At 39.8% G+C, this 27,527-nt stretch overlaps 1 protein-coding gene and 1 long non-coding RNA gene across 6 annotated transcripts in view; one reads left to right on the forward strand and one right to left on the reverse strand.

Annotated features, from left to right (window-relative positions):
• LOC140895068 (uncharacterized) overlaps positions 1–2,554 on the forward strand; it is a 45,863-nt gene extending 43,309 nt beyond the window's left edge. Inside the window, exon 4 of the long non-coding RNA XR_013636447.1 lies at positions 2,367–2,554. This is a non-coding gene — a long non-coding RNA (uncharacterized LOC140895068). The remainder of the gene's footprint in view (positions 1–2,366) is intronic.
• The window catches only part of IGF1R (insulin like growth factor 1 receptor), a 309,308-nt gene that overhangs the window by 157,929 nt on the left and 123,852 nt on the right, over positions 1–27,527 (reverse strand). Inside the window, exon 1 of one of the 5 annotated variants that reach the window (XM_073304261.2) lies at positions 27,237–27,363. The exons of the other annotated variants lie outside the window; for them this stretch is intronic. Within the exon in view, the coding sequence (XP_073160362.1) occupies positions 27,237–27,300 (64 nt within the window). The 5' untranslated portion in view covers positions 27,301–27,363. Of the gene's footprint in view, positions 1–27,236; positions 27,364–27,527 lie in introns of those variants that run through there. 5 annotated transcript variants of the gene reach the window in all.

Raw genomic sequence — 27,527 nt, forward strand, 5'->3', positions numbered from 1 at the left:
ATTACCCACTTTCCTACTCAGCATTTTATTTGTATATATGTATATTTGTCATTGACAAACAATGGCAAATTTTTTAAAATGACTATAAATATACTACTGAAATCTTAAATCTTCCCACAGCACAGTTAAGGACACTGGAGATCTCCAAACACCTGACTGCAAAAAACAGAAAAAATGCAAAGGATGCCTCCTGATTTATAGTTCCAGTGTGGCTTCTTAATGCAGTTAGCTTTAGTTGTTCCAAACATTTTTAAAATTCGGAGTCCTTCAGAGATGAATTACAGTTGCTGCATCTTTCACTGAACCTCACAAAGATTTTTGCTATCAAGAAAATAATTACTGAACATTATATCATTTTTATATTGCATTATGAAGACAAAAACCTTTGAATCGCTACATTGATCGCTCTTAGAGTTACCAATAGAATATGCAACCAGTTCTACCACTGAGTTTCCTGTTTGCAGCAAATCAAATGTATGCTCCAACTGTCAACAGGGACATGGCCTTTCAGCCTGTGACATTTTTTTTTTTGAGAGGGGGGGAGAAATCATTTTTCTTTTAAGAAATTGAACTAGCACGCTAACTTCAATAACCTTTGAATGAATTAAACATTGACTGCGTTGTAACTGACTTCTACCCCAATGGTAATTTTAAGAATCGCAGAATATAAAACTCTTTATATCACAAAGAGAAAATAACCAAGACGATTTTGTGCTGAATTTTCTTGTCTGGTCTACAAGGACTAAAATGTGACCTCTCAGCTCTTTGTGACAAATTCCACTAAAGCCAGTCCAACAGTTTTAAATGGTCTGGATTGAAGCATCTTATCTCTCTCTCAAATGCGGTATGGTCTAAATTTGAAGTCACTTGAAATTTCTTCTTCCTCTGAGGGACCCAAATGAGGACAAAGGAGAACAGAAAGAGAGAGAGTTTAAATGAGTCAGTCAAAAGCCTTGAAACTGGGCTACAACTACAAGGAATCATCTTTCCCTGAATACAGTCAGATGTTTCATTGTGATCCAAGCATCTCTGTAGACCACTCAGTGCCCTCAAAAAGTACAAATAAATTAACTTACTTTCTGTAACTATGGGTTTTCACCACCTATTCATCAGATTTCTCCTCCTAATTCTTAGTCTGGATATGAAAAAAGAATTGCACAGACCACAAGCTCAGCAATTGCTCCTCAGTAAGCAATAGTTGTTTTTAACTCCTGAGGACAGAAAGCAAATGAACTATGCGCTTAAACCATCTTTGTAGGGGGAAGTTAACTTCTGAGAGGTTTGTCCTTTATCTCTTCCTACAATAGGATGATAAAAACCAACTCACTTGCCTGGGTCACTATACGAAAGGGGTGATGAAACACACCTTTTGAAAAAAAAATTTAAAAATGAAGCAGTACACCATGAAGGGAAAGGTCTGTTGAAGATAGACTCATGTGCTACTTCCTAAAAAACCATTTTGGACATGTGCCTCTTTCCTTCCTAGAGTCAGTCACGCCATCTCAAAGTAGGTTTCCATCTGAATATCTTTGTTTGAACCTCCTCAACTAGTTCAGTATAGGATCATACATAATTTAATCCTGTCTAAAATACACGTGTAGCATCTTGGTTTTGGACATCAGCCAGACACCCATAATTCTTCTGGCCTGACATGTCATCTCATCTGATCCATCAACAGAAAACAGTTCATTCAGCCTTCAGTGGGTTGACCTGCTACTACAATCACCCTGGTTAGATGCAGAGTTTAAATGTCATCAACTGAGAAAAGAGAGGGCAGCAGGGGTGGGAACAAATACACATCTAACAGAGGGGGTCTCTGCACGCTGTTGCTGCCAATCTGAGCAGTCTGCTAAACAAGAGTTATTTAAAGAACAGGAAAACAGATCTAAATTTAATTTATCCAAAGGGGATAAAAACAACAAATAAGAAAATGAAAGGTTAGATTCTCATACATGTCATAAAGGAAACACGTATACAGACTGACACCCCACTCAGGGCACAGAGCTTTACAGCATGTCCTCTAGAAAAATCTTAGTCTGCTCTTAATATGTTTGAAAAGCAACATTCACAAGTAGCTGTAACGGTTGCCACACTATTTTTTTTAAAATGTTCTCCAAGAGGTTAATAACTCATTAACAGAAAAATGCATCATCCCTTTTTCAATGTGCATCAAAGTCTCATATAATAAACTTCAAAAAGCCTGATCCCTAGCAGCTGCCATCTGATTGGTAGCAAGAGAGGGACAATTTAAGCGGTTACTCTTGTTCTGTGGGCATATGAAGTGGCTGCCAGGCATGTGACATCAACTCTGCTAATTGGCTGGAAGTGACATCATTTTATTATTAATCTTTGTGCTTGCATTTCAGCTTCCCCCTTTCAGGGACCTCCAGACCTCACACAGCTTAGCCAAGGCAGTTTAGAAGAGCAAGGAAGCATGTCTCAAGCAGCAACATCAAAGATATGGGAGCCGCATTCCCTATCTTGGGATTTTTATTAAACAAAAGAATGAATAAAATGGAAGGGCCTTATGTTTCTCTTTTTAAATGGTGTCTGTGAGATGGGGAAAGAGGATACTGCTGGTAAGGTAAACCAAACGAAGTCAGCACTTCACTGCAACTCAGCTACGGTTAAAGTAAAAACCTAGAAAGTTTGTTTTTAAAAAAGACCTGAAGACTGGAAAATGGAAACCATATGGAATATAATAATGAGACTCAGTTAACAAAGCTCACATACACACAAAATTACATATATGTATATACACAGACACCAATACAACACATATATAGAAGTGCACCGGCAGGGCAAATTCCTTCAATAAATACTTCATTCTAAGTAACTGAATACCCCGTGCTTTTGCTAAAGTAGGAACAGATCTAACATGATCTTACGTCCTCTAGTTTCCCCTTAATAACCACATGGCTGGCTTTTGTTCTAACTTGACTGAGTGTTTTGCTTTTTGCCAAGTCTCACACTAAGTTTGTAAATCTATAGCTTGATACAAAAAGAACATTTTTTGTTAGTTTCCTTAGCAATTTCCTAATGAAGCACAAAATGGAGATAGCTCAATATTCCCCCAACCCCCCTGGGGGAAAAAATCATCTTATATTCCAGCACATATTAATATACAAGAAAATGTCTGAAAATTTACACTCTATTGAAAAAATTGCTTCTTGTCTCACTCCATGTATCTTCTACATTATATTATTTAGCACTAATATGCATACCAAAGTGTGTGAGTGTGAGTTTGAGTGTGAGAGAGAGAGAGAGATTTTCATGTATATAAAAATATAGACCAATAGGAGAGAAGATCAGAGGCTCAAATAAGCACAAAATATGAACCCAAGCCCAGCAGGAACTGTCTAACAAAACTCTAGCATACTCATCCTTTAATATATCGAAATGCAGATACCAAGGGTAAAATCTCAAAATGTTGTATGAATGATTCACACACAAAGCCAATTAAGCAAATACGATCTGTGCACACAAAAACAATTCCTGTAATTACACAATGGATTTTCTGCATACATCTCCGGCACAATGCACTGAAAAACGTAACTCACATAAACCATACAATCCATCTAAGAACCACAAAACAGTGAAACACTAAAGGATGATCATTCCAGTAGTCTTGTGCACACATTCTCGTGTCTCATTTCAATGTATAAAGAGAGCCTGGCATCTTGTTATGCAAGTATACAACTTCCAGACAGACAGCGTTGCTATCTTAATGTATGCTACAGAGAAAAACATTCTGAGAGGTGCTTTCGTACATAAAAGGACAAGTTCTATAAGCTACCACAAACCCAAGCCAATTATAAACTCTAGCAGTCACCTTACTTCACATGGTAATACCAGTGTGATTGTCCATTTGCAAGGTGTGACACCTTTTTATGGTCTTCTATATTAATGGATCAAAAGCATTTAAAAACTCTTTCGTAAAACAGTACATTAGTCATACAACATTACACACAACTGCTTTTTATATAACTGCTTTTTAGCCTACAGCTTTCTGCACATTTTACCAAGGTGGATAACAGGACTATAGTCTTCTTTTTAAACGTAGGAAAATTGAATGACATCCGATGAAGTGAGCTGTAGGTCATGAAAGCTTATGCTCAAATAAATTGGTTAGTTTCTAAGGTGCCACAAGTCCTCCTTTTCTTTTTGTGAATACAGACTAACACGGCTGTTACTCTGAAACCTATCGTGTTTAAGTGACAGTCACCAACAGAATAGGTGGAATGAACTCTCCTGCTGATCCCCAGTGCCCCTATTGCAACCAGTAGACCAATGATGTGCAAAAGAAAAGCTAGTGAAAATATCATAAGCAAAAGCTGAAGTGTGGTTTTATTTTGGTTAGTTTGTGTGGTTTGGGACATGCTAGCTAACAATGGACATTTTCTGCCAAACATGTGCTCTGTAACTAAAATTTCCCCACTGTTATGCAAGAAGTTGATTTAGAAAGCAAAGCTTTCTCTCATCCGTGCATGCTAATGGAAGTTACTAGTGTAAACCCCACATACATTAGCAGCAGCACAGATCTCCAAGTTAAAACAATTTCGTCTCCTACATCAGGTAGGATACAGATGCTGGAAAACATACATGCTCTCTCTCCTCCATCATCACAACGGATAGTACACGTCTTTATAGCATAGTAGCTAACTTTCTGCTTTATTGAGCTTTTCCTGACCTCAGCAGACAGGGCTGACATTCTTAAAGGATTTAATAATTTTATTAAGATGATGTTGAAGTAAAAAGAAAACGGTACAGAGTTGAAGCACAGAAGTTTCTGGTTATCAGGGAATAAGGTACAGATTATCAAGGGGTCCAAAATTAGGTTTAGGAACAGGTGGCATAAGGAATACATAATCTGCAATCTCCCCAATTGGGGGTAAAAGGTTAACAGGTCAAAGTACAGACATTGAGGTATGGGGGTATGTTGTTCATATAATGGCTATGTTCAGGTGTGGAGTATAATGAGTGGATACGATGATGAGGATGGATTTACCCTCATTTGGTGAGATTTAATGTTCAGTGAGTTTATGGTTCCAGTTCATATGGTCCAATGGAAAAAGTCTCTGTCCCTTTCCCATAGTTGATGCACAATTTAAACATTACCTTTTCCTTCACCCCTTGTATACTTGCCAGCACCTTGTTAACATATTATAATAAGTCTGACACACAAGGTATAATCCTGCCCCTAAACTTAAACCATTCCTCACTCATCTGTGCATCTGCTTTATTTTTTTCCCCTCCACCAAGCTACCAGAAGCAACTCCAACAGCATCCAATTCTGTTACAGGCCTCTCTGCCTGTACATCTAGTACTACTACAGAAACCTGGACCGCCTGAAAAACAGTATGCTTGCTCTGGATGCAGTCACACTCGCTCCCAAATAGACATTTAAATTGCCTCAACTCTGAGGAGGAGGTAGCTCACAGCTCCTTCCATCTGTTTAGGAAAATGGTACCTCCATCAAGACTCTCTCTGGAGTCAGATGTATTGCAAGCCCAGTTTCCAGTACCACCCATCATGGTTTCCAAAGAGAAATCCATAACCTGCCTTAGTTCTACAGGCCCAAGAAGCAGAAGTCTTAAAAAATATTTCCTAATCCACCACAAACCCTCCACAGCTGTGCTAAAAGTTGCCACCGGGGAGAGCCCAGAACATATTTGCCTTCCTTCTGGTATCACCATTTTTTACTGCTAAACTTAAAGTCCCAACCTGCTCATATATAACGACAAAGCTAGCACTGTCCACCACAGCTGTATGAAGTGTTACCCACCCCATTACTGTTAAACCAATTGCAGGAACACATATACTCATCAGGAATCACAATAAGATCCCGCAGAGACAACTGCCATTCTCTTTCCCAGAATCACTCTCACAGATTAGAGGTGACAACTGTCTTGGAGACATTTCCAGACCCACTTGCAAAACAGAAGTGTCCTAAGGAGTTGTTGAGTGGGAGCAGCAGGGGAAAAATTAGGATTATACAGGAAAAACCTTTCTACAACTGAACTAGTGAACTACCTTGAATAGTTGAGAAAAATCCTGAGCAAGTTTCTATTGTAAACCAACCTATTGTAACCTGCTGATAGCACACAATAATAGGTCAATCATGCTGGAATCTACAGTGAGACTTATGGGAAAGATTGGAATAAGAGTTAATTTTTTTTTAAAAGCTAACACTAGTTAAAGAAATGCACCATACAAATCTCGCAGAACTGGACCCTAACCAGATCCCAGAGACAGCTCATGAAGCACCTTTGTTAATGGTGACACGAGGTGTTTAAAAAATATTTTTCATTGCACGAATATTAATACAGCACAAATTAAGGTGAGTGGGGGTGAGAGAGATGAAAAGGAGACTGGGTTCCCTGCATCATTAACAAAAGGGAAGTGATTAGAAAGAACAACAGGAGAAGTAAAACCAGCTTCTCGACCCCCTTCCCACCTCCTACAAAAACATCAAATATTTTCCTTCCATAAATAATTGCAACAGGATGCTGTAGTTTTTTCCTAAACAGAAAATAGCCGGATTGTGTAATGTTTTGCCATAGGCACAGCCCTAGGAGTGGGGGACACAAAGACTGGCTTTCAGAGCTTGGGGCCTCTCACTATGAGCCCTGGGCATTGTTTTCCCCCTCTCCAGTCCTGAAACAGCTTTCCCCGCCCTCTTTTGTAACTTTAAAGCAGCAGCAACTGGAGGCTCCTGCTATGGAAAAAAAAATTAGCTTTTGTTGCAGACCTCACACAGTTCACAATTTCATAACTCACCAGCAGGGGGCCCTTGCTCAAATGTAAAAAGTCGGAGGGGGGTAATTTTATTTGGTGATTTTGAATAACTAGCTTTTTAATATGCTCCTGCTTTTATAATCTTTTTATCAACATAGTATGAAGATATCAACTTCGGATATCTTCATACTATGTTCTGAATTAAATCACTGCCATCAGAATTAGTACAGTCTCTCTCAGTGAAACTAATTTCTTTCCTCCCCTCTCGCACCCCACCCCCTTTTAAAGACAAAACCTGTTTCAAGACAAATCACCATAGGCTACAAAATCGTTCCCTTTACAGAAGGGTTTAAAAAAAAAAAACAATGAAAAAAGGTCTTCTTGCTCCTCATAAAGTGTTTTGAAATAATCCCTCATCTGAGTTGGGAAATTGGAAAGCTGTAATTCACCCCTACTCATTCACCTTCCTCCATGTCAGGAATCAGAAAACAATCTGCCTGAGCAACATCAAAGACATCAGTGTTCACTAGCAACTAAACCGCCATTAAAGGCATTCCATGCAGATTTGCTCACATCCTATTAGTGACTACCTCAAGTCTAACTATTGCTCTATCCATATTGGGGCCAAAAGTAAAACATTTCTTCCACCCACACCATTCACCTGTTTACAACTCCTTGTAAATTACATAAAAAATACTATGTTAAGAAAATGTCATGGTTCCAGTAATAAACACTCAAGCCAGAAAATGACCAAGTAACACATGTAACCTTAACTCTGCCCGGTTTGGGAGTAAAGTTTTTAAATACATTATTAACCACCACCTCAGACACACCTTAGTATCATACAATATTTTTTCTGCAATCTAACGTGCACAGTTCGCATATGACAGCACTATGCATACTCTGTAAATCAAACAATGCACGCAAGCCATCTGTGTAAAAATTATACAGTAAAAAATTGTTCTTATAAAACACACAGCAGCTTAAATACAGCCAAGGAATACTGCAAAAATGAGCTAGTGTATCTAGCCCACCCAAATGTACAGCTATGCGAGCTTTGAGATTAATTGCATCAGTCCCTGGAAATCACCAAAGATGGCTGCAGTGGGCATGTATGTGAAGGTAAATTATCTCAAACTGCCTCATCCTCTGAGAATTGCCCCTAAGGAAAAACCCACCATGATGGTTAAAGAGAAAATGCATAAAAGACAGGCTCTGTCAAAATTATTTAAGTTGAGAGAATTTCTCTCATAAAATGTCTACGGTGATCGAGATACTCAAGATCATCATGATACTGAAAAAAGTATATTAAGAACGAAAAAATATGCCAAGATGCTATAGGTTTGTATTTAAGGTTGTAGGAAAAAATGTAGCAGGTTATATCATATGTGAAAAATAGCATGTGATCATATAATTGAAGACTACTCTAATGATGCACATGCACAATCGGAATGCAAAACACCCGTGACATCGTTATAACCTTATCGGATCGTATAACAGTACAATATAATGCCCTCAAAGCACTTTTGGCTTTAAAATTGTCTTTTTTTTTAAAAAAAAAATTCCTTATTATGGCACTACTCTGACATTACGAGCATGCTGTATATAGAATACCTGATGAGGTTCAAAAGGAGTATCTTCCTTTCCTAAAACTATAGGACTTATCCAGCTTTTTCCTCACAATACAGACACAGCAAAGAGAGCATTTTCTCCTGTGGACCATGACTCAATCACTGATACGCAAGTACTCTGGGCAGAGATGTATTTCTTATGGCCTACTGCTCACTTCGAGTTTAGTGTCGCCACTGCAAAAAGTTCACAGAGCACACACTAAGTAGATCCGTGCCTTAAACATTTTTCATCAGAAAATTTTTAGAAAATCTTCTCCATGAGCGCTATTTTCATATCAAATTCCAACTTTCCAACAATTAGATGTTTCTAGGGTAGAACTTTTTAAAAAATCTCAATCTCTTCTTTTATAAATAAAGAGGAACTTGATAAACGGTAAGCCAATTACCCTACTTTTGGGGTACTGAAAATACAACTTATACATCTTAGGGTTTTCTATAGCACCCATCAACATAGTATCTAAGCACTTCCCAGATATGTTAGATCCACAGTTGGGTACATAAAGAACATAAGACCACTGGGTCAGACCAAAGGTCCATCTAGCCCAGTATCCCATCTTCCAACAGTGGCCAATGCTTCAGAGGGAATGAACAGAACCATCAAGTGATCCATCTCCTGTCACCCATTCACAGCTTCTGGCCAGCAGAGGCTAGGGACGCCATCCTGCATATCTTGGCTAATAGCTGTTGATGGACCTATCCTCCATGAACTTATCTAGTTCTTTTTTGAACCCTGTTATAGTCTTGGCCTTAACAACATCCTCTGGCAAAGAGCTCCACAGGTTGACTGTACGTTGTGTGAAGAAATACTTCCTTTTGTTTGTTTTAAACTTGCTGCCTATTAATTTCATTTGGTGACCTCTAGTTCTTGTGTTATGAGAAGGAACAAATAACTCTTCCTTATTTACTTTCTCCACAACAGTCACCACATAGAGAACCTAATTGAGTGTTCTACTCTTCTCTCTTCCCTGGTTACAGGAGATTTTCCTTGCGGCTGTTTTCTGTTTCAGTTTTTTGGCTCTGTCACTCATTCCAGTGACAGTGAAAAAGCTTTATGAAAAGCTCTTAAAAGGTAGTCAAATTCAGAATTCATCTGAACTCCTCCAGAAGTTCATCCGCCAATCAAATAACTTCATCCAGGAACACCTTCTTCTGTTACAGATTACGCCCTGGGCTTTGTAAACTATATAACCCTAGAGAAGCAAAATTGGTATTGAGAGAATCCTGGGTGTAATCACTGAAATAGCTGATTTCTGACTTAAGAGCTTTGAAGATCAGGACCTAGGGAGCAGTGAACTGGCAACAGAAACAAAATGGGAGCCAAGGGGACAGTACCTGAAGGGTGACATGTCTATGGCAGGACATCTTATTGTACCTAAGGGTGGCCATGTTATGCACAAGATGGACTCTTTGCACTGCTGTCAGATACAGAGAATTACAGGAATTCAGACTGGAGGTGACAAATGCATGGATCACTGTGCCCAATTATGAGGCCAGGGCAAAATTTCCTTAAGATGGCACATTTTCCTGTTGATGCTGCCGCATTACCTAGGATGAGCAATGACCCAGCTGTTAATTATTAAAGTCCAATAAATTCAGCAATACTGTGTCCTGTTTAAATACTGTAAATTAAAGTGGCTTTACTAAAACATACAACGATCTCAATTTTGTGCATTAAGTCATTATTAAATAATAGGACTTATTGCTGCAAATAATCCTACATAACAAAATGCCTTCACAGGTGATTACAAAGTAACTGCAAATGCAAACTCTGTGTGCTCTATGCAGCCGTGGACATGACAGTTTGCTCGATTTGAATTTTCGGCCAGGAATCTGGGATTAACTGCTGTGCACAGGACAAGACAACAACATCTTTTAACTTCCTGCTGAACACCATCCAGTGAATGGTGGATGGGACTTTTGTTGAGTACCACAGCTAAAGAATAGCACCAATGATTGTGTCATGCCACCTAATACTGCAATATTAGAAGCGAACTGAAATCTAAGTCCCAATTTGAGGCTTGAACAAAAGGACCTTCTGTGATAACTTAAAGCCAATCTCATTATCTGCACTAATAGTTGGATTAACTGATTCTTAGTTTTCCAACAATTCCTGTTGCGTTTCCAAAAAAAATTATTTTCATTAGGAATGCATTTATCACAAAGCACAACAGAAATGGCCAAATGACAGTTAATTACACTATACATTATTCAAATTCTTCTACAGGCTGCAAGTAAAACCATATTTGATATTCTTTTTTGGCTTGTGTGCAATTCTGCTCTGCCTATTTTCTGTATAATGAATCAACCTACCACATGTAAACTCCTGATTTCCACTAGACTTTTCAAGGAATTGTTCGTATCATAAGAACAAGTTTTCTCAATATTCCCAATCCCATTTCTAAACCTAAAAGGCTCAGATAAGAATCTAAACATTCGCAACGCTTATCTGTTAGTTGCTTTTCTGCTGATTTTTTCTTTGATCTTTTGTATGTCTCCGACATGCATATCTGTCTAAACTTTGGAGGGGCTACAATTCCTAGCATAGACATTAAGGGTAGAATCACCTTATGGTCTAAAGTTTTTTGTGGACGGTGGAGGTGGGAGGGAGATTTTAAACACGATCGTTGTTGTTTTTCTTCTGCAACTTCATTTTGAGTTTGATGAGCTAAGCACTAATCTGTTGGCATGCTCCAATTCTTGAGATCTTGAGCGATGAGCTAGACATTTGCCATGTCAAGATATTTCTCACCCTTTCCTGTTAAGTACAGTATCTTACAGTTGCATTCTTTGATCTGATAACTTTATCTTTCTTCATGGTATTGACATTCCAACTACTCACCACATTTCCCTTTATTAGCTTCCTTCCAGCTTACTAAAAGTTTCCAATCACAAGATAAGATATTTAGACAGAATAGGCTTAGGATCATGTATTTTGGCTTAACGGAATTTGCAAATCCTGCTTTGTAATGCAAGTTACTATTTCTCACAATAACTAGGTGCCCCTCTCAAAGCCAGATACCTAACTAATAATTAAAAGAGACTTCAAATGCAAGTGCAGCAATTCTTGTCAAGCTACTATGCAAGCTTGACAACCTAAGTCTTTAGATCAATTTAAGGCCCAAATATATGGCGCCATCTGATTATGGGTAGAAAGTTGTATGCTCTGTCTTTATAATAAGGTAAAGGGTAAGATTCAATAGCTTCTTCAAAACATCTCCTAATGGCAGCCCACACAGCAGTTACGTAGGCCAAACATATTGGCTTCCCACTCACAGAAAGCTACTAGATAGGAACAGAAAGCAAAATTGTTATAATCGGAACACAAAGTACTCAGCTATCATCATATAATCACCTTCATTTTGAGAATGCATATAAAATCCTTAATGATCAAACCTGTGGAAAGAAGTATACTGCTCTTCATGCATGCAGGCGGGCGCACACCAATAATCTCTTTTCAAACCTCTCATAAAACAGTATTCTGAAATGACGATTTAATTAGAAACATCACAACAGCTCTACAGCCATAAGAACCTGTAAATTTTGAGAGGAATTGCTTACCCTAAAATGAATTAAATCCCATGCCTTTTATGTGCTTAACACCCTTAAAAATACTCTAACACATAGCCTGGTCTGTTTAAGAAAGTACTATTACTCATACTCCTCTGAACCTCAGGGGCAGAGCATTTTACATCAACAACAACAAAAAAGTACAGAAACTGCAAAGCATCAGCAAAACCTCCCCCACCCCCCACACAATTCAAGTTAAATACACTGAGGGGTCTCCAGGATGACAACTCATGTTTGGAATTCTCTGCCTTTGCAGAATCGACTTTACAGAATTCACTAACATATTGACCATTACTAGGACATCAAAATAGTCTCCACATATAAATAGGACTAAGTGCTAAACCCCTGGGATCGCCATTCACTTGCAGAGATGGTCAAATCTGGGGGCACGGTAGGTGTGTGCATTTCGGCAGAAGGCCTTGCTTCTTGCTACATCATCACATTTGGGGCACACATCAAGTACCACAAAAGAGTTGGAATTAAATGGGCATGTCCCCCACGATCAGTGTTCTGTTTTTGAAGGGGTGGGCACTGGTGGATCTCAGTGCTTCTTGCGTTTTGTTCCTCTTTCTATGACTCTGCCGCCTGAGTGTCATTGGCAAACCAGATCACACTAGCCGTATATCAAAGACGGGATTACGAGAGAGCGCCTTATATAAAATAAAAAGAGTGGCATGTACAAGGAAGGCTTCCCAGAAAAAGGTTTGTCCCTATGAGTCAACATATTACCCTACAGCTAGCTTTCCCCCTTCACGATTTTCAAGAAGAAAATTCTAAGAGGATTTACAGAGTAAAAGATAAGGACCAGAGGGAAGATAACAGATGGTGATGGAGGGAAAACAGCATGTAGTACTTGATGCAGTACATTCAGTATTATAGTGCAGTCAAAAAAAAAAAACCACCCTAACTTTTATGTTCACATTGCTCGGCTTCCAACTGATAAGCATTAAGGCCTGCAAGGGCTCATGCCTTAAAACCTATTATGGCTTCTATTCATGGGCCTTTATTAGAGCACCCATAGCCCTTTTACCTAGTCACTGGTGTCTAGGTATTTACTCTCTACTACAGAGACAGAAAGCTCCCCATGCACACAGTGTAGGGGGTACCTTCTAGCTACCACAACCTTAAACTGGTCTTGAAGAAATAAATCATTGAGATGAAACCAGGTGATAATAGCTGAAGATCTGCATCAGGTGGATGTTAAATGCTGACTGTGCTACAGTCTAAGCTTCTCTCTCCTCCCACAGCTGCCCCAGAGATGCACCCACAGCCAATATCTACTATATCTTAATGCCTATCCTCTTCCAGATGAAGTTGCAAAACCCCTCCTGCTCGGATTTGGGTGCTTTATCTTTTCCTAGAACGCTCATCCACTTGGAAACAAAACAGCTGGGAAGCAGGCAGCCTTGTGAGAGCATTTCCCCTGAACCAGGCCTCTCTGACAGGCAGGGCCATGTGAAGACTGACCATTGAGCAGCTCTTCCAGGCCGCCCAGCTGGGCTCAACAGCACGCAGGACACAGTTATTGCGCTGGGAAAGTGTCAGGTTTAACTCAAATCCTCTCGCACAAAAGGTAATGGAATGTCTTTAAAAATCAGTTTAAGACCCCAAAAATCAGTCACATAAAATGTACAAACATCCAGTATTGGCAGGTCTTTTCACTTCGTGCACCCTAGCAGATTTTAGCACACTGTATTTCTTGTAAAATAGCAGATGATATTCTCTACAATCTTTTCTAAGGTAGTATATCTTATGGCACGAACATCAATACAGCTCCATTGGTGGGAGCACGAGTGTAGACCAGATGCTGGCATTTTTACGAACTATACTCAGTGAAGGGCTAAACAATAGTGCCAAACACTGGAAGTGAATCTACACAATCTACAACAGTGGAAGTCTTCCCCGAACAAGCCTAACAAACTGCACTAGTGCAAGGAATGCAACTCCTGTACTGATGTAGGTTCCATCACTACCACAGTTGCAGAACAAATAGAAGAAATCTGAGTCTTGGCGTTGGGCAGCTAAAATCCTTCTGCAGTTGAGCTTTGAATTGGCAGCGCTGCCAGAAAAAACACAGACACACAAACATGAAGGACAGGGGAGATACACAATTGATGCTACTTGTTTCAGCAAAAAATCTATTCCCATTTTATGATTTTTACAGGAGGACTCCTTGAAGGCTACACACTAGCAAGGATGTAAGTACACAACATGAGGAATACCTATAATCCCAAGCTCTTCACAAACATTTCCCTTCCTAGCACACCTGTGAGCCTGGGAAGTCCCTTCACCTCAGCCACACCTCCCATTTTATACGGTGGGAACCGGAGCAGAGGGAGATTAAGGTAGCACAGTGACATATTAGCAGAGTGAGGATTATACCTTTTTCCTGACTCCCAGTTTTGACCTCTAAAATGTGCTCGCTCCCAAAAAACACTCCTCTACCCTTATGGACCAGGCAACCAAACAAACAGTTAAAAATGCAGAATGTTACTAACATATTGGGAGACCAGAGAATTCTTGAGGTGAGATTCAGGAATACACAGAGAGAAAGACAGCCCTCCTCTGCCATCTCAGTAAGAGAGCAGGATCATGTAATACAGAGGTTCTCAAACTGGGGGTTGTGACCCCTCAGGGGGTCACAAGGTTACAAGCTGTCAGCCTCCACCCCAAACCCGGCTTCACTGCCAGCATTTATAATAGTGTTAAATATTTTTAAAGTGTTTTTAATTTATATGGGGGGGAGGCACACTCAGAGGCTTGCTGTGTGAAAGAGGTCACCAATACAAAAGTTTGAGAACCATTGATGTAATACTATGAAATATTTCCGTGCCTAGGGAAGACTAATGCAATATTTTGATGTGTCTGATTCGGTCTGAACCACAAACATCATGTTTTTCCCCTTTGCCTTCATTTTTACTAGCCCGTATGAAAACTGCCAAAGCTCCGCTATTTAGACAAGGGTCGCCCGTCTCCTCCCACCCTTCCCCATTTAATCCTGCAGTGAAGTCAAATGGCAGCAAGTTGTGATGTCATCAGCAAAGGACTAGGATAACTTGGACAAACTAATGGGAGACAGGGAGGGAAACTCAAATTAATCAAAACAGATTGTTTCCAATTGCAAGCGAGGAGATCTCCAGAAAGTGGCCAAGGTTTTAATGTATTTAAATACTCTCCTTTCTCATTCACACATTCTTCTCCCCAGTGTCAAACATATGGGCAGGAAAATGTCCAAAAACACCAATGGTAATATGACCTGTTTATCCCTCTGACAAAGTTCTCATGTTCTCTGCTTAAATTGACCGGACCAGCACCTCTAATTTCCTCCCATTGTGAACATCTTGTTCATGGCCATTTCAAAAAGTAATCTAGGCTACCTGGTGAAAGTATCGTCCAGATTGCTCTGATGGATCAATTTCTCAAATAAAACAATCCACTGAACACACTGCTATTTATATCTCAATATTTTTCCGTTTTGACCAGCTGCACCTATGCATGCAGTGCTAGCATAAGCCACAGCTGTATTACTGCAGCCCGTTATTGATAACAGTACATTTTTAATTACCTCCTAGCCAGATTCCAGCATGCAGAGAAAAAGAAGGGGGGGGGGGGAGAGAACCAGCAGGAGACCACTTTTTTCCACTGTGTTCCAGTCAATGCCAATTAAAAACTTCCTGCAGTAGCTCAGTACCAACTAAAAACTAGATCAAGAAAATATACCATCATGCAGTCTCCTTTTATTTATCGTTCCCAGACTGCTCAGCTGTAGTTACAGAAGTCCTGCACTGACACAAACAAGTGAGGGCAACTCCTATATCAAAACTCAAACGTTTGTAAGTAAAAGAAAACAGATTCAGATCAGTGTTCTTTATGGTCAAAGCACAAAAACAACTAAACCTTGAAGCATTGCAAAGTTGTCCTATACATTATGACAGGAATGAAATCTCGAGTTGAATGCACAGAGCCAAGATTCAAGAGATCTTAAGTTTTATATCCAACTCTTCCACTAACACACTGACCTTGGTCAAGTCCCTTAAGCCCATGTTTTTAGAAAACTGAACACACAAATGTGCACGTGCACTGTCCCACAAACACACAGCATACAGAAAACCTGGCGTGTGTGCAAGCCAAGGATTTGCATGCCTTTGCGCACAAACAACTCTAACCTGTACAAAGACAGTGCTTTGCACACTTAACGTGTGCTTGCACAAGTTGTATATGCAGGTTTTAAAAGGCTGGCCTTAGCCTCTCTGTGTCTGTTTTCCCATCTGTAAAATGAGGATAATCAGTTAGGCCGATTTACTATACAGAGATGTTGTTAAGTTTAATTAATTTTTGTAATATTCTATGAGAGCTACTCAGATGAAAGGTGCCAAACAACTGCAAAGGTTTATTTTAACATGGGCCTAGCTCATGCTGATCCAAAGATTAAAAAGGGTCGTGTTTTTCCTTTTAATGTTCACAATAGAGTGTTTTCAGATACACCACAAATATTTATTTGGGGGGAGTGGGGAAGGCGGAATAACCACAACGCCAAATAGTATTTCTGTCCTAAACATAGTATCATGAGCAAAGGTCAGGGGTTCACTACTGTTTGGGGTCTGGGGTTTTGTTTTTGAACAACAGAGGAAACTAAGAGGGAATTTCCCTTCCCTTCAGTTCAGTTTCATTAAATAACTTGTAAAGCCACTGAAGACCATGCTTGAAACAGCAACACCATGGAAACATCCCCTCCCCTCCCCAAGTACTAATGCCTGATGCTCAACAATCCCCAGAGGTGGAGGGAGAAGTTTTATTAGTAGAGAGCTCAGCGTTCGAGGGCAACCACTGTGGAGTGCCTGGAGCTAAACCTCCAAACGTACTGGTTGGTTAAGTGTGTGTGGCTTTGATTCATGTAGAGTTTAGAGTCAACTTATTTAATCTCCATAATGAGAGCTACCTAATAGAGTGCAAGGAGAGGGTTTTTTTGTAGATTTACTTATTTCATTTAGATTTATAAGGCTGCCCATTAGCCTATCTTTGCACATGTACAAAAAATAATTATGAAGCACAAGTTTACAACTAGGCACAATGCCAAAGACAACTCACAAGCCATCTATTCCCCAAACAGTATCTCCAAACACAGGGTGACAGGGGATGGATCACTTGATAATTACCTGTTCTGTTCCTTTCCTCTGAGGCACCTGGCATTGGCCACTGTCAGAGAACAGGATACTGGGCTAGATGGACCTTTGGTCTGACCCAATATGGCCATTCTTATGTTACATCCCAAAACCGGACCAATAGCTCCAGAATCAAGGACACCTGGTCCACTAAACTTGCTGAGACAGCAAACCCATAATATTTAAACCAGTGGGCTTGTTAACTCAAGGGACTCCAATGATTATACAAGGAGAGAATCACACAAGGAGAGAAGATGGTCTCTAAAGTAGGCAGGATCCAAGCCACTCAGAGATTGATCGGTCACAGCCGGTATCTTAAACTCCACCCAGAAAACTGGGAAATACACTAAAACATTTAGCGCAACACCTGTAGGAGCCCATGCTCACACACACCCCACTTCGGGTCACATACGGCCCTCCATTCTACATTTATATGGTGGCAAGTAAGACTATCTATGACTCCCAACTACATTTCTCAAACTATGCTGGAAACTCAAAGGTTTGTCCTGTTCTGATGCTCAAAAGCAGAGGACTGGTTTACTGCCAGCTCCTATTTCAAAATACTAGTTATGGCCATCACAGCTGGGTATATATCCTCCAAATGCATAAGCTGTCGCATGAAAAACTGGTTTCTGTTGACCGACTAGTTTATCTGGACATTGAAAACATCAATGCAACCTGCAAAGTATTTTTTAGCAACCTGATGTCTCATTCCAGTCCCTATTAACCAGCCTTTCATAGCCCACAAATCTCTCCAAAACCATCTCAATTAGTTCACCATAAGGCAGGGGTTCTCAAACTGGGGGTTGGGACCACTCTGGGGATCGCGAGGTTATTACATGGGGGGTCGCAAGCTGTCAGCCTCCACCCCAAACCCTGTTTTGCCTCCAGAATTTATAATGGTGTTAAATATATAAAAATGTGTTTTTAATTTAGGGGGGGGGGGGTCACGCTCAAAGGCTTGCTATGTGAAAGGGGTCACCAGTACAAAAGTTTGAGAACCAGGCTTTACCATATCGACTAGGAGTTACAATAGAACCTCTGTTACGAACACCTCGAGAATGGAAGTTGTTCGTAACTCTTAGATGTTCCTAACTCTGAACAAAATGTTATGGTTGTTCTTTCAAAAGTTTAAAACTGAACATTGACTTAATATAGCTTTGAAACTTTACTGTGCAGAAGAAAAATGCTGTGTTCCTTTTTTTTTTTTTTAATAGTTTATGTTTAACATCGTACTGTACTTGCTTTTTTGGGGAGGGGTGGGGGGGGTGAGAGGGGGGTGTCTCTGCTGCTGCCTGATTGCGTACTTCTGGTTCCAAACGAGGTGTGTGGTTGACTGGTCAGTTCGTAGCTCTGGTGTTTGTAACTCTGAGGTTCTACTGTATGTCTAAATTAGTGGATGATTCACAAAGAAGCCCTTAACTCTGATATTGCAGGGAGAATATGGATCTATGCTAGAGAACTAGACCCCTTAGTTTTATATTGTTAGAGGTTATTTGGTTTTTAACCTTTGTACATGTGATTAGTTTATTCATTAATTGCATTTGAGAGTTGGAAAAATAATTCCAGAGCTCTGAAGAAGGTAACAAAACAAGACCGTAATGTCCACAGGCAAAATCCAGTGCATCTAACACAGTGGTTCTCAACCTATTTACGAGTGTGGGCAACATATGCAGCTCTCTATGTGTTATATGGGCCGTATCAACACAATATATCTACTACCTGTATGTCCCTGAGGATGTGACACGGGCTGCAGCTGCGTGCTGATTAGGTCGCAGGTTGAGAACCACTGATCTAATTGAGAACACCAATTCTCTTGAAACAGCTACAGAATCACTTTACACACATCTGAAGAAATGCCAGAAAAGGATACAAAAATAATTTGGCCAGGATTTTCCTAAAGCTTAGAAAACTGCCATTTTCAGCAGTGGAAAATGAAGACTTCACCTTCCCAGCCAAACTCTCATGCAATTTCTTTTTCCCTGTTCAAAGTAGATTGCCATAAACATCTGGGAGTTACTCACGATCTGACTCCACTGACCACTAAGTCTGGAATTTAGTTCCAGACAGCAAATATCCATGGAGTAAAATAAATGTTTCTAAACTTGATAAAATGGCATTTTATTCTGAAACATTTTATGTACAAGATGCCCATTACCCAAGTCAACTCACTTTCATTGAATCAAACTCTCAAAACATACATGAATCACCAAATCTGTGTGGAAAATCCTTCCCAGTTCTCTACTCACATACCTAGTGCCTCACGCACTCATATAAGCTGCCAGGGTTTGCTTCAAGCCATGTTCAGTAGTTTTCATTCTACTCTAAGCATCTGCTAGTTGGAGACTTACTAGTGTCCACTCCTAATAGGTCTTTCCCATTTTTAGATCCCATGGACTACAAGGTGGTAATAATGCTGTACTATCCATTCAGAGTAATGTCATTTCTTGGTCTACCTGACAATAAACCGGATATGCAAACACCCCATTTCCCACATGACCACAATTCCAACCCCGGCCAAGCAACCAGGTGGACATCCTTCATTTAGCCTTATTTTAAACAATCTTAGTCAAAGAAACCCCACCACTGATCTCTAGGTTGTTTAAAATAGTGAAATTAAATTTTTTGTTTTAAATACAATTTGAAAAACCCAGGAATCATTAGCTGATAAGTTTAGGGGTCTCTTCTTCATCTCTCAGGGCCAAACAAGTAAGTGACAGAAGGTGGAAAAGGTTAATAGCACTCACGTCTACACTGGGAACACTTTCCTAAATATGCTTTTTTTGCACTATATTCCCCATTTCATGTCAGCTCTTCCAAGTATGCATACACACTGTTTATAGAGTACAGATGCAAAATGATGCTCTACACTGAGACACACCAAGAGATAGGAAAGACAGCAGATAAAATGGATGGTACCTTTTACTGGATCAGAGAAAGAAATTTACTCCCCTTCCCCAGAGACAGCAGCAGACCACAAGGATTGTAACATGTACTCTTACATCCAGACATTTCCTGCTTTGAAAACGTGAGGCTGAGGAGTCTTCAAACATGCAGACATAAAACGTGTTAATTTTTTTAAATAAATCAGTTATCCTGCATGTCCTTATCTAAAAAGGGGATGCTGCACTGGGTTTAAAGAGCTTATTGTTAGTAATTAGGTTTCTAGTCCTATGCAGTCATCACTGTTAGAGCTCAAACAAGCAGCTTTAACTGGGCTGTCCATCTCTTTGTGTGTTTGTTTTGATAGAGGCTCAATTATGCTCAGGACAATGGCTTGTCTCTTCATTTTGCTGTGAATAGGAAGCGAGGGTGCCATTGTCACAGGGCTTCAATTCAGTTACAACAACAAAGGGGTCTGAAGTGCCACAAATAATGGGCTACCTAAAGTAGCTGGAAAGGAGAAGGATGGGGACTTTGCAATAGCCACAGTCCTCCCTCCCTCCCTCCACCCACCCCATTCCTCAAACTAGAAGGAGGAGGCTTACTTTAACAAGAACCATGCCAGAGGCTCCTGCTGCAATGAAAATTTAAGGCACAGAGAACACTACTGTTGACAGTGCTATAGGTGGCATGGAGGGGAGGAGTGTTGTGAAGTCCATAATTTTAGCTCAGCTTCATAACTGGGGAATTGGGGGGAAGAAGTTGGCGGGGGAAGGGGGGGGTTTAAAACCAGGAGTTCTGTCAGGTCTCCTCTCTCCCTCACTGCACATATTTTAACTTGGAGGGTGGCAGCAAAGTGAGGCCGCAGCAGTCGCACTCAGAAGAGAGCACAGAATGCAGTTTGATTTTGAAAAATAAAAGAATGTGATTTAAAATAAAGCGTCAATTATACTCAGATTACAACCAGTGAATGAAACCTAGTACCAGACTGTTATTGTAACCGAAATCCCCTCCTCCCCTTTCTGGTGCCTCATTCATAAATGGCTGCTCAGGAACTTAGCTGCAGAAACAGGAGAGACAGAGTGTATGGTGGGTTTTGTTTTTAAAGGGGGTGGCTTTGGGGGAATCAGGGTGAAAAAACACCCACATTTTATTCCTTTTCCACAGTCAGCTCCTCCCCCTCTAAGTCCCCTCCTCCGAACTTATTGCTCAACCTCATGGTGTTTCAGAAAAACTGAGTCTTTTGCAAGCTTGTTTACCAAGAGGGGTTTTAACTCTGACGCCCAGCAATCTGAGGTGCCTGCATGTCATTCGAGAGGAATTCTGAAGGCTGGGTTTCACGCAGTACCTCTCCAGCCAGCCTTACTTTTCACAGATTGCCTTTGTCCTTCCTCTGGGGTCATGCATTCACGGGTTAGAGAAGCAGAAAAGTATCAGATTTAAAGAACAGCAGCAACAGTCTCAAATTATGTTTGCTTAAGAGCAATAAAATTAATCTGCTTCCCCTAACCTGTCATATACATTACTACGTAGGTAAATCTGTTGGTATATATGTTTTGTGTTATTGTTTATATCCCAACTTTCCTTCAGAAGGTATTGTATGACTTCGAAATAGACGTATTTGTACAAGCACGTCACGGGCGCAGCCTTGCATTTTGTTTGTAGGTACAAGTGGGAACTAACTTTTCCAAAATCTGTTATTTAAAAAAGTGTGTGTGTCAGTCAGGGAAGAAGAGGAGACATGGAACAATCCCCTTGCATTATTAGGGCCCTATTTATAAGTCACATTACAGTTAACATAGAAAAATCAAAATGTACTTTAACATTTAATCCACAAAAGTTTTTAAACTAACTACGGAAATTAAATCCGTAGGAGCCAAGGGCTGACCAATAGATGACAAAAGATCTCATTTAATTATAAACCAAAAATTATCAGAAGTAGAACTTTGCTCCCAACATTATAAAGTTACTCAGATTTTTAACTCTACCTCCCAGCTGAGAACAAGCAGGTAGGAAGTTGCTTTAAAAAAAAATCATAAAAAGTGTAATCTCTTGTGAAACCATTTCTGAAACTATGAATTCACTTGTAATGAATTTTTTTCCCTATCTGCTTAGCTCAGTAATCATTACCTTGAAGATGACGCTTCTTTCCCATCTTCCCCAGAAGCTGGAGTAATTTGAAATTTTAAGCAGAGATTACAGCATCACTCTCCTCCTACCTTGCTAAATATAATTTTTTTCCAAAAAAGCTCTGAGCATTAGGAACATGCAGATAAGGACGGTCATTTGATCCTTTCAAGAGTACAGAAAGAAAAGACATCCTCACTTCCTGAACCCACTCAGGTTACATCATTTAACAAAAAGAATCTAACCATGTTTATACTAGTAAAAAGATCATCTGGACACACTGCTCAAAGCCCAGTCGTGTCTTTATAATGAAAATAATTATTTCCCAAGTCCAGAGGTTGCAGCTCTTGAACTGATTAACCTATCACACTAACAGCCACTTTGTGGGCAGTATTTCATTCAAGTCGTATTTTAGAAGACTGCTACCTATCAATGTGTCTATGCAAAATCACCATTCTTTCCAGATTAAACAGAGTCTATAGCTATGATCCATCATTTCATGAGTATTCTAAGGCAAGAGGTGCCATTTTTAAATCCTAGTCAAATACCCTTTCCTGCATTTGACCAACCTCTCCATGGAGTTGTCAAAGGCAGACAGTGGAATTGTTTATATACTAATAGAGAGAAGACTGGTTTATACCTGTCGGCCTCTACATCAGACACAAAGAGCAGCACTAAACATCAAAGATGGCTGGCTAGAAGATTCACTACCTGAGATCCCTTGCTAGCTGTCCAAAACTTGCTGCATGGTGACCCTGAAGAAGTCACAACATCCGCGCCTCATACCACTCTCTGAAAAATGGATGCAATACTACCTGATTTGAAGGATTTCAGTACTCTTCATCCAAGGATTTTAAGAGTACTGTACAAACATTAGGTATGTAAAGTTAAACTCAAAATAATAGTCATTCATCCCCCCTTTATGTAATCTATTTTAGACCCTGATCAAACATCAGTAGATTTTGGTGAGAAAAGCTGTGTGTGTGCGCATCACCTCCATCTGACGTATTCTTTAACATACACATACATACCCCAGGGGACAACATGATCACTACAGTATGGAAAAGCTAGGCTTCTAAACTCAGCAGCTTCTCTCTGAAACAGATTCCATGTTTCTTGAGGCAATTTTTCATTAGCAGCTTACAACGTAACAGCGCCCGTGCTGATGACAAATGTTATTCCTGCTTTCGTTCATACGTAGATTTGATCTCCCTCAAATTTTACACTCACAATTACACTTGTCAGTCAGGACTTCTGACCCACAAGTCTGGCACCAGACCTGGTCTGAAAATTGACAACATGTTTTCATGTGTTTGTGAAATACTTCGGTTTCTATTTTTCCATCAACATGGTGTTTCCATCAATGTTTTCTGACCAGCACTAGTTAACAAAAACAGCGTGGGGAAGCACAAAAACATACTGAGGCAAGGATTGTCTGTACAGGATCTAGGCATAGGCGCCACCTCCATGGGTGCTCCGCAGTTGGAACACCCACGAAAAAAAAAGAGTGGGTAGGAAGAGGCAGGGGGAGGGGGCAGGAAGAGGCTGGGTGGGAGTGGGGGTTTGGGGGAAGAGTGGGGGTGGGGCCAGACACGGAGCAGGGGTTGAGCATGCATGGTTCTGAGCAAGTCGGCACCTGTACACCATCTATGTCCTATACAGTCCTGAGCACTTCACTTAAGTAATGATTGAAAGGGTACGTAACCAAGTGACAAAGCCACATATAGTCACATCTTCCCCATTAAGTTGCTTCGAGGAGAACGGGGGATGGACATTGCTTCAAAATTTACTTAGCTACTTGCTTTCTTCCCTCCTCCATATATTACCTGGTTATTTCACAAGAAACTGATTTGTCTAGACTGAATTTTCAGTTTGGCTAAGAGACACACTGAACAGTGAAGCTGCCTGAATGCACAAAGCAGCATGCCTCAAAAGCCAATCTTTTGTTGACAGACTATACAATATAAAAACCTAAAAGAATAAAAATCTTATCACTACTTCTTAACAAACAGACAAAGCAGTGTCACTCTTTATACCCACAACAACTATTTTTATTGGGAACAACTAAACCAGTCTGAACAGTCTTCCTTGTGGTACTTCACAGTACATTGGTTTTGCATTTTTTGTTATAAGGCAGGTGACTGTTAAACTTCTGGTTATCTTTATATGGCCCTATATAAGGCTCTATTTTAAATGAAGCCTTCAATAACTTGAGACCAACCTAATAAAGAAAAGCAAGCAATTTATTTCCTGACTCTTAAATTGATGTCCTAAAATTAATTCCCAGACTGGGGGGGATTGTATTAGAAAGAGGGGAAAAACTAGTCTCTGGCAAGCAGACCCAGAGATAAATGATAAATTATATAAATCTAGTACTTTGTTCATATTACAATAACTTTTTATCATTAAACCATTAGACAAAACATTAGTTACCTCTACTATGTTCTGGTCTTAACTATCCAAGAACAGATCAAATGCATTAACAATTTTGCCTATCAATTAAAAATGGAGCTTTTTTTCTAGGTTCACAGATTAGTAGTGACTGACCTTGTTCTATGATAGCTGTACAATGAGCAATGCAAAATATCTGCACTCTAGGTCCCATGAAAACTCATCCTCAGGAAATAGTGTCTTACTACAGGAAGCCTTGCCTCAGAAATCTCAACAGCACACTGAGGCCCAGAACAATTTGAGGATGGAATTAAAATAACCCTTTCATCTTGAACCAGTGACTTTAAAAGGAGGTAGAGGATTCATCTTCTGTACAGGGAAGCTTCCCATCCACTTCTTTCCCTGATCTATTGAGAAAAAGTCTATCTAGTTCCTTCCTGACACACTAAATAAGCTATTTTCAGAAAGCTCATAGCCAATATTTTCCATTAGGTGCTGAGCACCTTAAGCTCCCATTGAAACCAATGACAGTAGCAGGTGCCCAGTGCCTCTGAAGCACTACCCCTTGTTTGGATGTCTCAGACATCATGACTGAGCATTAGATGTTCACATGTGAAAGTTCTAATCCAAATTTAATAGCAAGAATTACCACCCACCTACCTGTAAAGTACCTTCTATTCCCCAACATACACTTTGATTTTCTTTTTAAAGTGACATTCTGTGAAGTCTACTTCAGTGCTGGCGCGGGGGCGGCGGGGGGAGGAGGGGAGAATAATTTGTGTCTAACTATGAAAACCCACACATTTTTCCTAATGTCTTTCAGTTCAAAGTCTATTGTGTAGTCTGAAAATAGGCGTTTTACCAGCAGATAGCAAACTTCATACAACTTCCTCCCAGTTAACACTGCTTAATAAATATCTTGCAACTTTATCATGATCAAGATCTCATACGATACCAGCAGGATGAAACAATACATACTACGTATCCGAAAGTCTGCCTGCCCAACTCAACCGGAGTTTTCAGTCACAGTGGGTTTTACCTCAGGTCAGCTTGTCCAAAAGGAACTAATGCAAAGCCTATACCTGGCATTTTGAAAACAAACTAACTCAACATGAAACAGTATACAGCTTTGGGGGGAAGGCGTTTTCCATCTTACTATGATTAGAGGGCTTAACAAGTCTTCTTCCATTTAGACTCAAGTGTAAATTACTGGCTGAAATTAGAAATATGGATCAGCTTTGAAGCAACAGGTGGTTTGCTGACACAAGAACTGTGCATAACAATTTCATTTGTAAATATTGAACAATGAAGGAAGCAGTTGACATCTATATTAACGTTCCCTGCCAACATAGTAACATATTAGCTTAAAATGGTCAGCATTCAGAAAACTAGACCTTGTCTAGAGGGTGCTTTGTGGTATAATTTTACAAAATCACCTACTGTGCTTCTAAAAACAGCCAGTAAAATCAGCTACTACATAGCCATACACAAGCCAGAAGAGAGACCTTAAATGGTAGCTGAAACCATAATATAAATAGGTTCTTATAACACAGAAGGAGCTCATCAGTACAACTGTTGCATACAGAAGACCAGAATTTGTTTCTTGTATATCACACCCTCACTAACATTCCTTAATTTAGAGGAAGGACAATACAAGCTAGGAAGTTCTAGGGTAGGAAAAAGCACAAATCCTTGCCAGCAAATTATATGAGCTTGAGGAAATGAAGGACAGGAGATGGATTCCTAGAACCAGGTCATTGGGGGAGAGCTCAAAAATGTGTAAAGTCATTACTATGTACTATGTCAAAAACTATGTACAATAGCTCATTAGACAAGTACTATCCTAATCTGGATTTTAGAAATATTAGCCTCAACTCAAGTTTCAGTTTTACAGAGAGATGAAAATTAGTATTGCAACTCTTACGCAGATACTTCTCATTTGTGATATACTCAAGACTTATAATCCATTATCTTAAGCTACAAAAATTAATCAATTGAAACCATGCTCACTGTTCATTCATCTGTTTTCTGTACAGCGAACAGAACATTTTTGGCAGCCTAGACAAGAGGAAAATCTACTCATGATGAACTTACAAAGGAAGAGATGCACCACTCTGTCAGTAAATCTTATGTCTGAGCTACATTTAACAACAGAAAAATGCAAGACCTCAATCCTTTCTGAAAGGCTCGCCTTGTCATTGTTTTCCTCTGCACTTATTCGGATTTGCATGAGAATGATAATTTTGTTTAGGTTTCATAGTGTTTTGCTGACAGCATTTTGTAGATGTCTAAATGTATTTTAAAATACAAAGCTGAGGCCTTGAAGTTTCAAGATGAATCAAAGGCAAAGATTTCATAACAAACAAAAAATGAGTAAAAAAAACCACACCTTTGCTGCTCCAACAAACATTATGACAAATTAGCCAGACAAGTGTCCATGATTTAGTGCTCTAACCTTTCCCTCACCTACCAATCGATATGATTTTTTTCTTGTAGTGCCTACCACCATTATATTTCTTCATTGCACAAGTAAATCAGATCAAAAGCCCTCATTTGTCAAATGAAAGGGATTTGGGATGTGTCAGTCACTGGCTGGCACCTATCAGTCTCACTTAACCACTCCACTTCATACTGGAGTAACAGAGCACATCCATAAAGAGGTAAGCATGCATTTATATACAAGTAGCAGCTTGCAAAACTGCCTGTAGATGATGTTTGGTTCTAGTCAGCCACTCACTTTCCAGAGATCCAGTGCGGAGACCGATTTCAGTGGAAGTATTCATGAGCTTAAAGTTAAGCATGTGCTTAAGTGATCTGCTAGACACAGGCCCAAATTCACATATACTTTATTAAACCAACTTTATTTAAAGGAATGTTTTAAATTTTAACTGGATTATGGTAGTAATGAGATTTCAACCCTTACGCCAAAAGATTTAAGTTTCTGGACTTAAGATATTCTCTGATGTCACTCAGAGATCTCTTTAACATCATTACATTCCCTGCTCACTTTACAGAGTAATTCTAACTA

Source organism: Lepidochelys kempii, chromosome 10 (genome assembly GCF_965140285.1).
Source record: "Lepidochelys kempii isolate rLepKem1 chromosome 10, rLepKem1.hap1, whole genome shotgun sequence".
NCBI classification, from domain to species: domain Eukaryota; kingdom Metazoa; phylum Chordata; order Testudines; family Cheloniidae; genus Lepidochelys; species Lepidochelys kempii.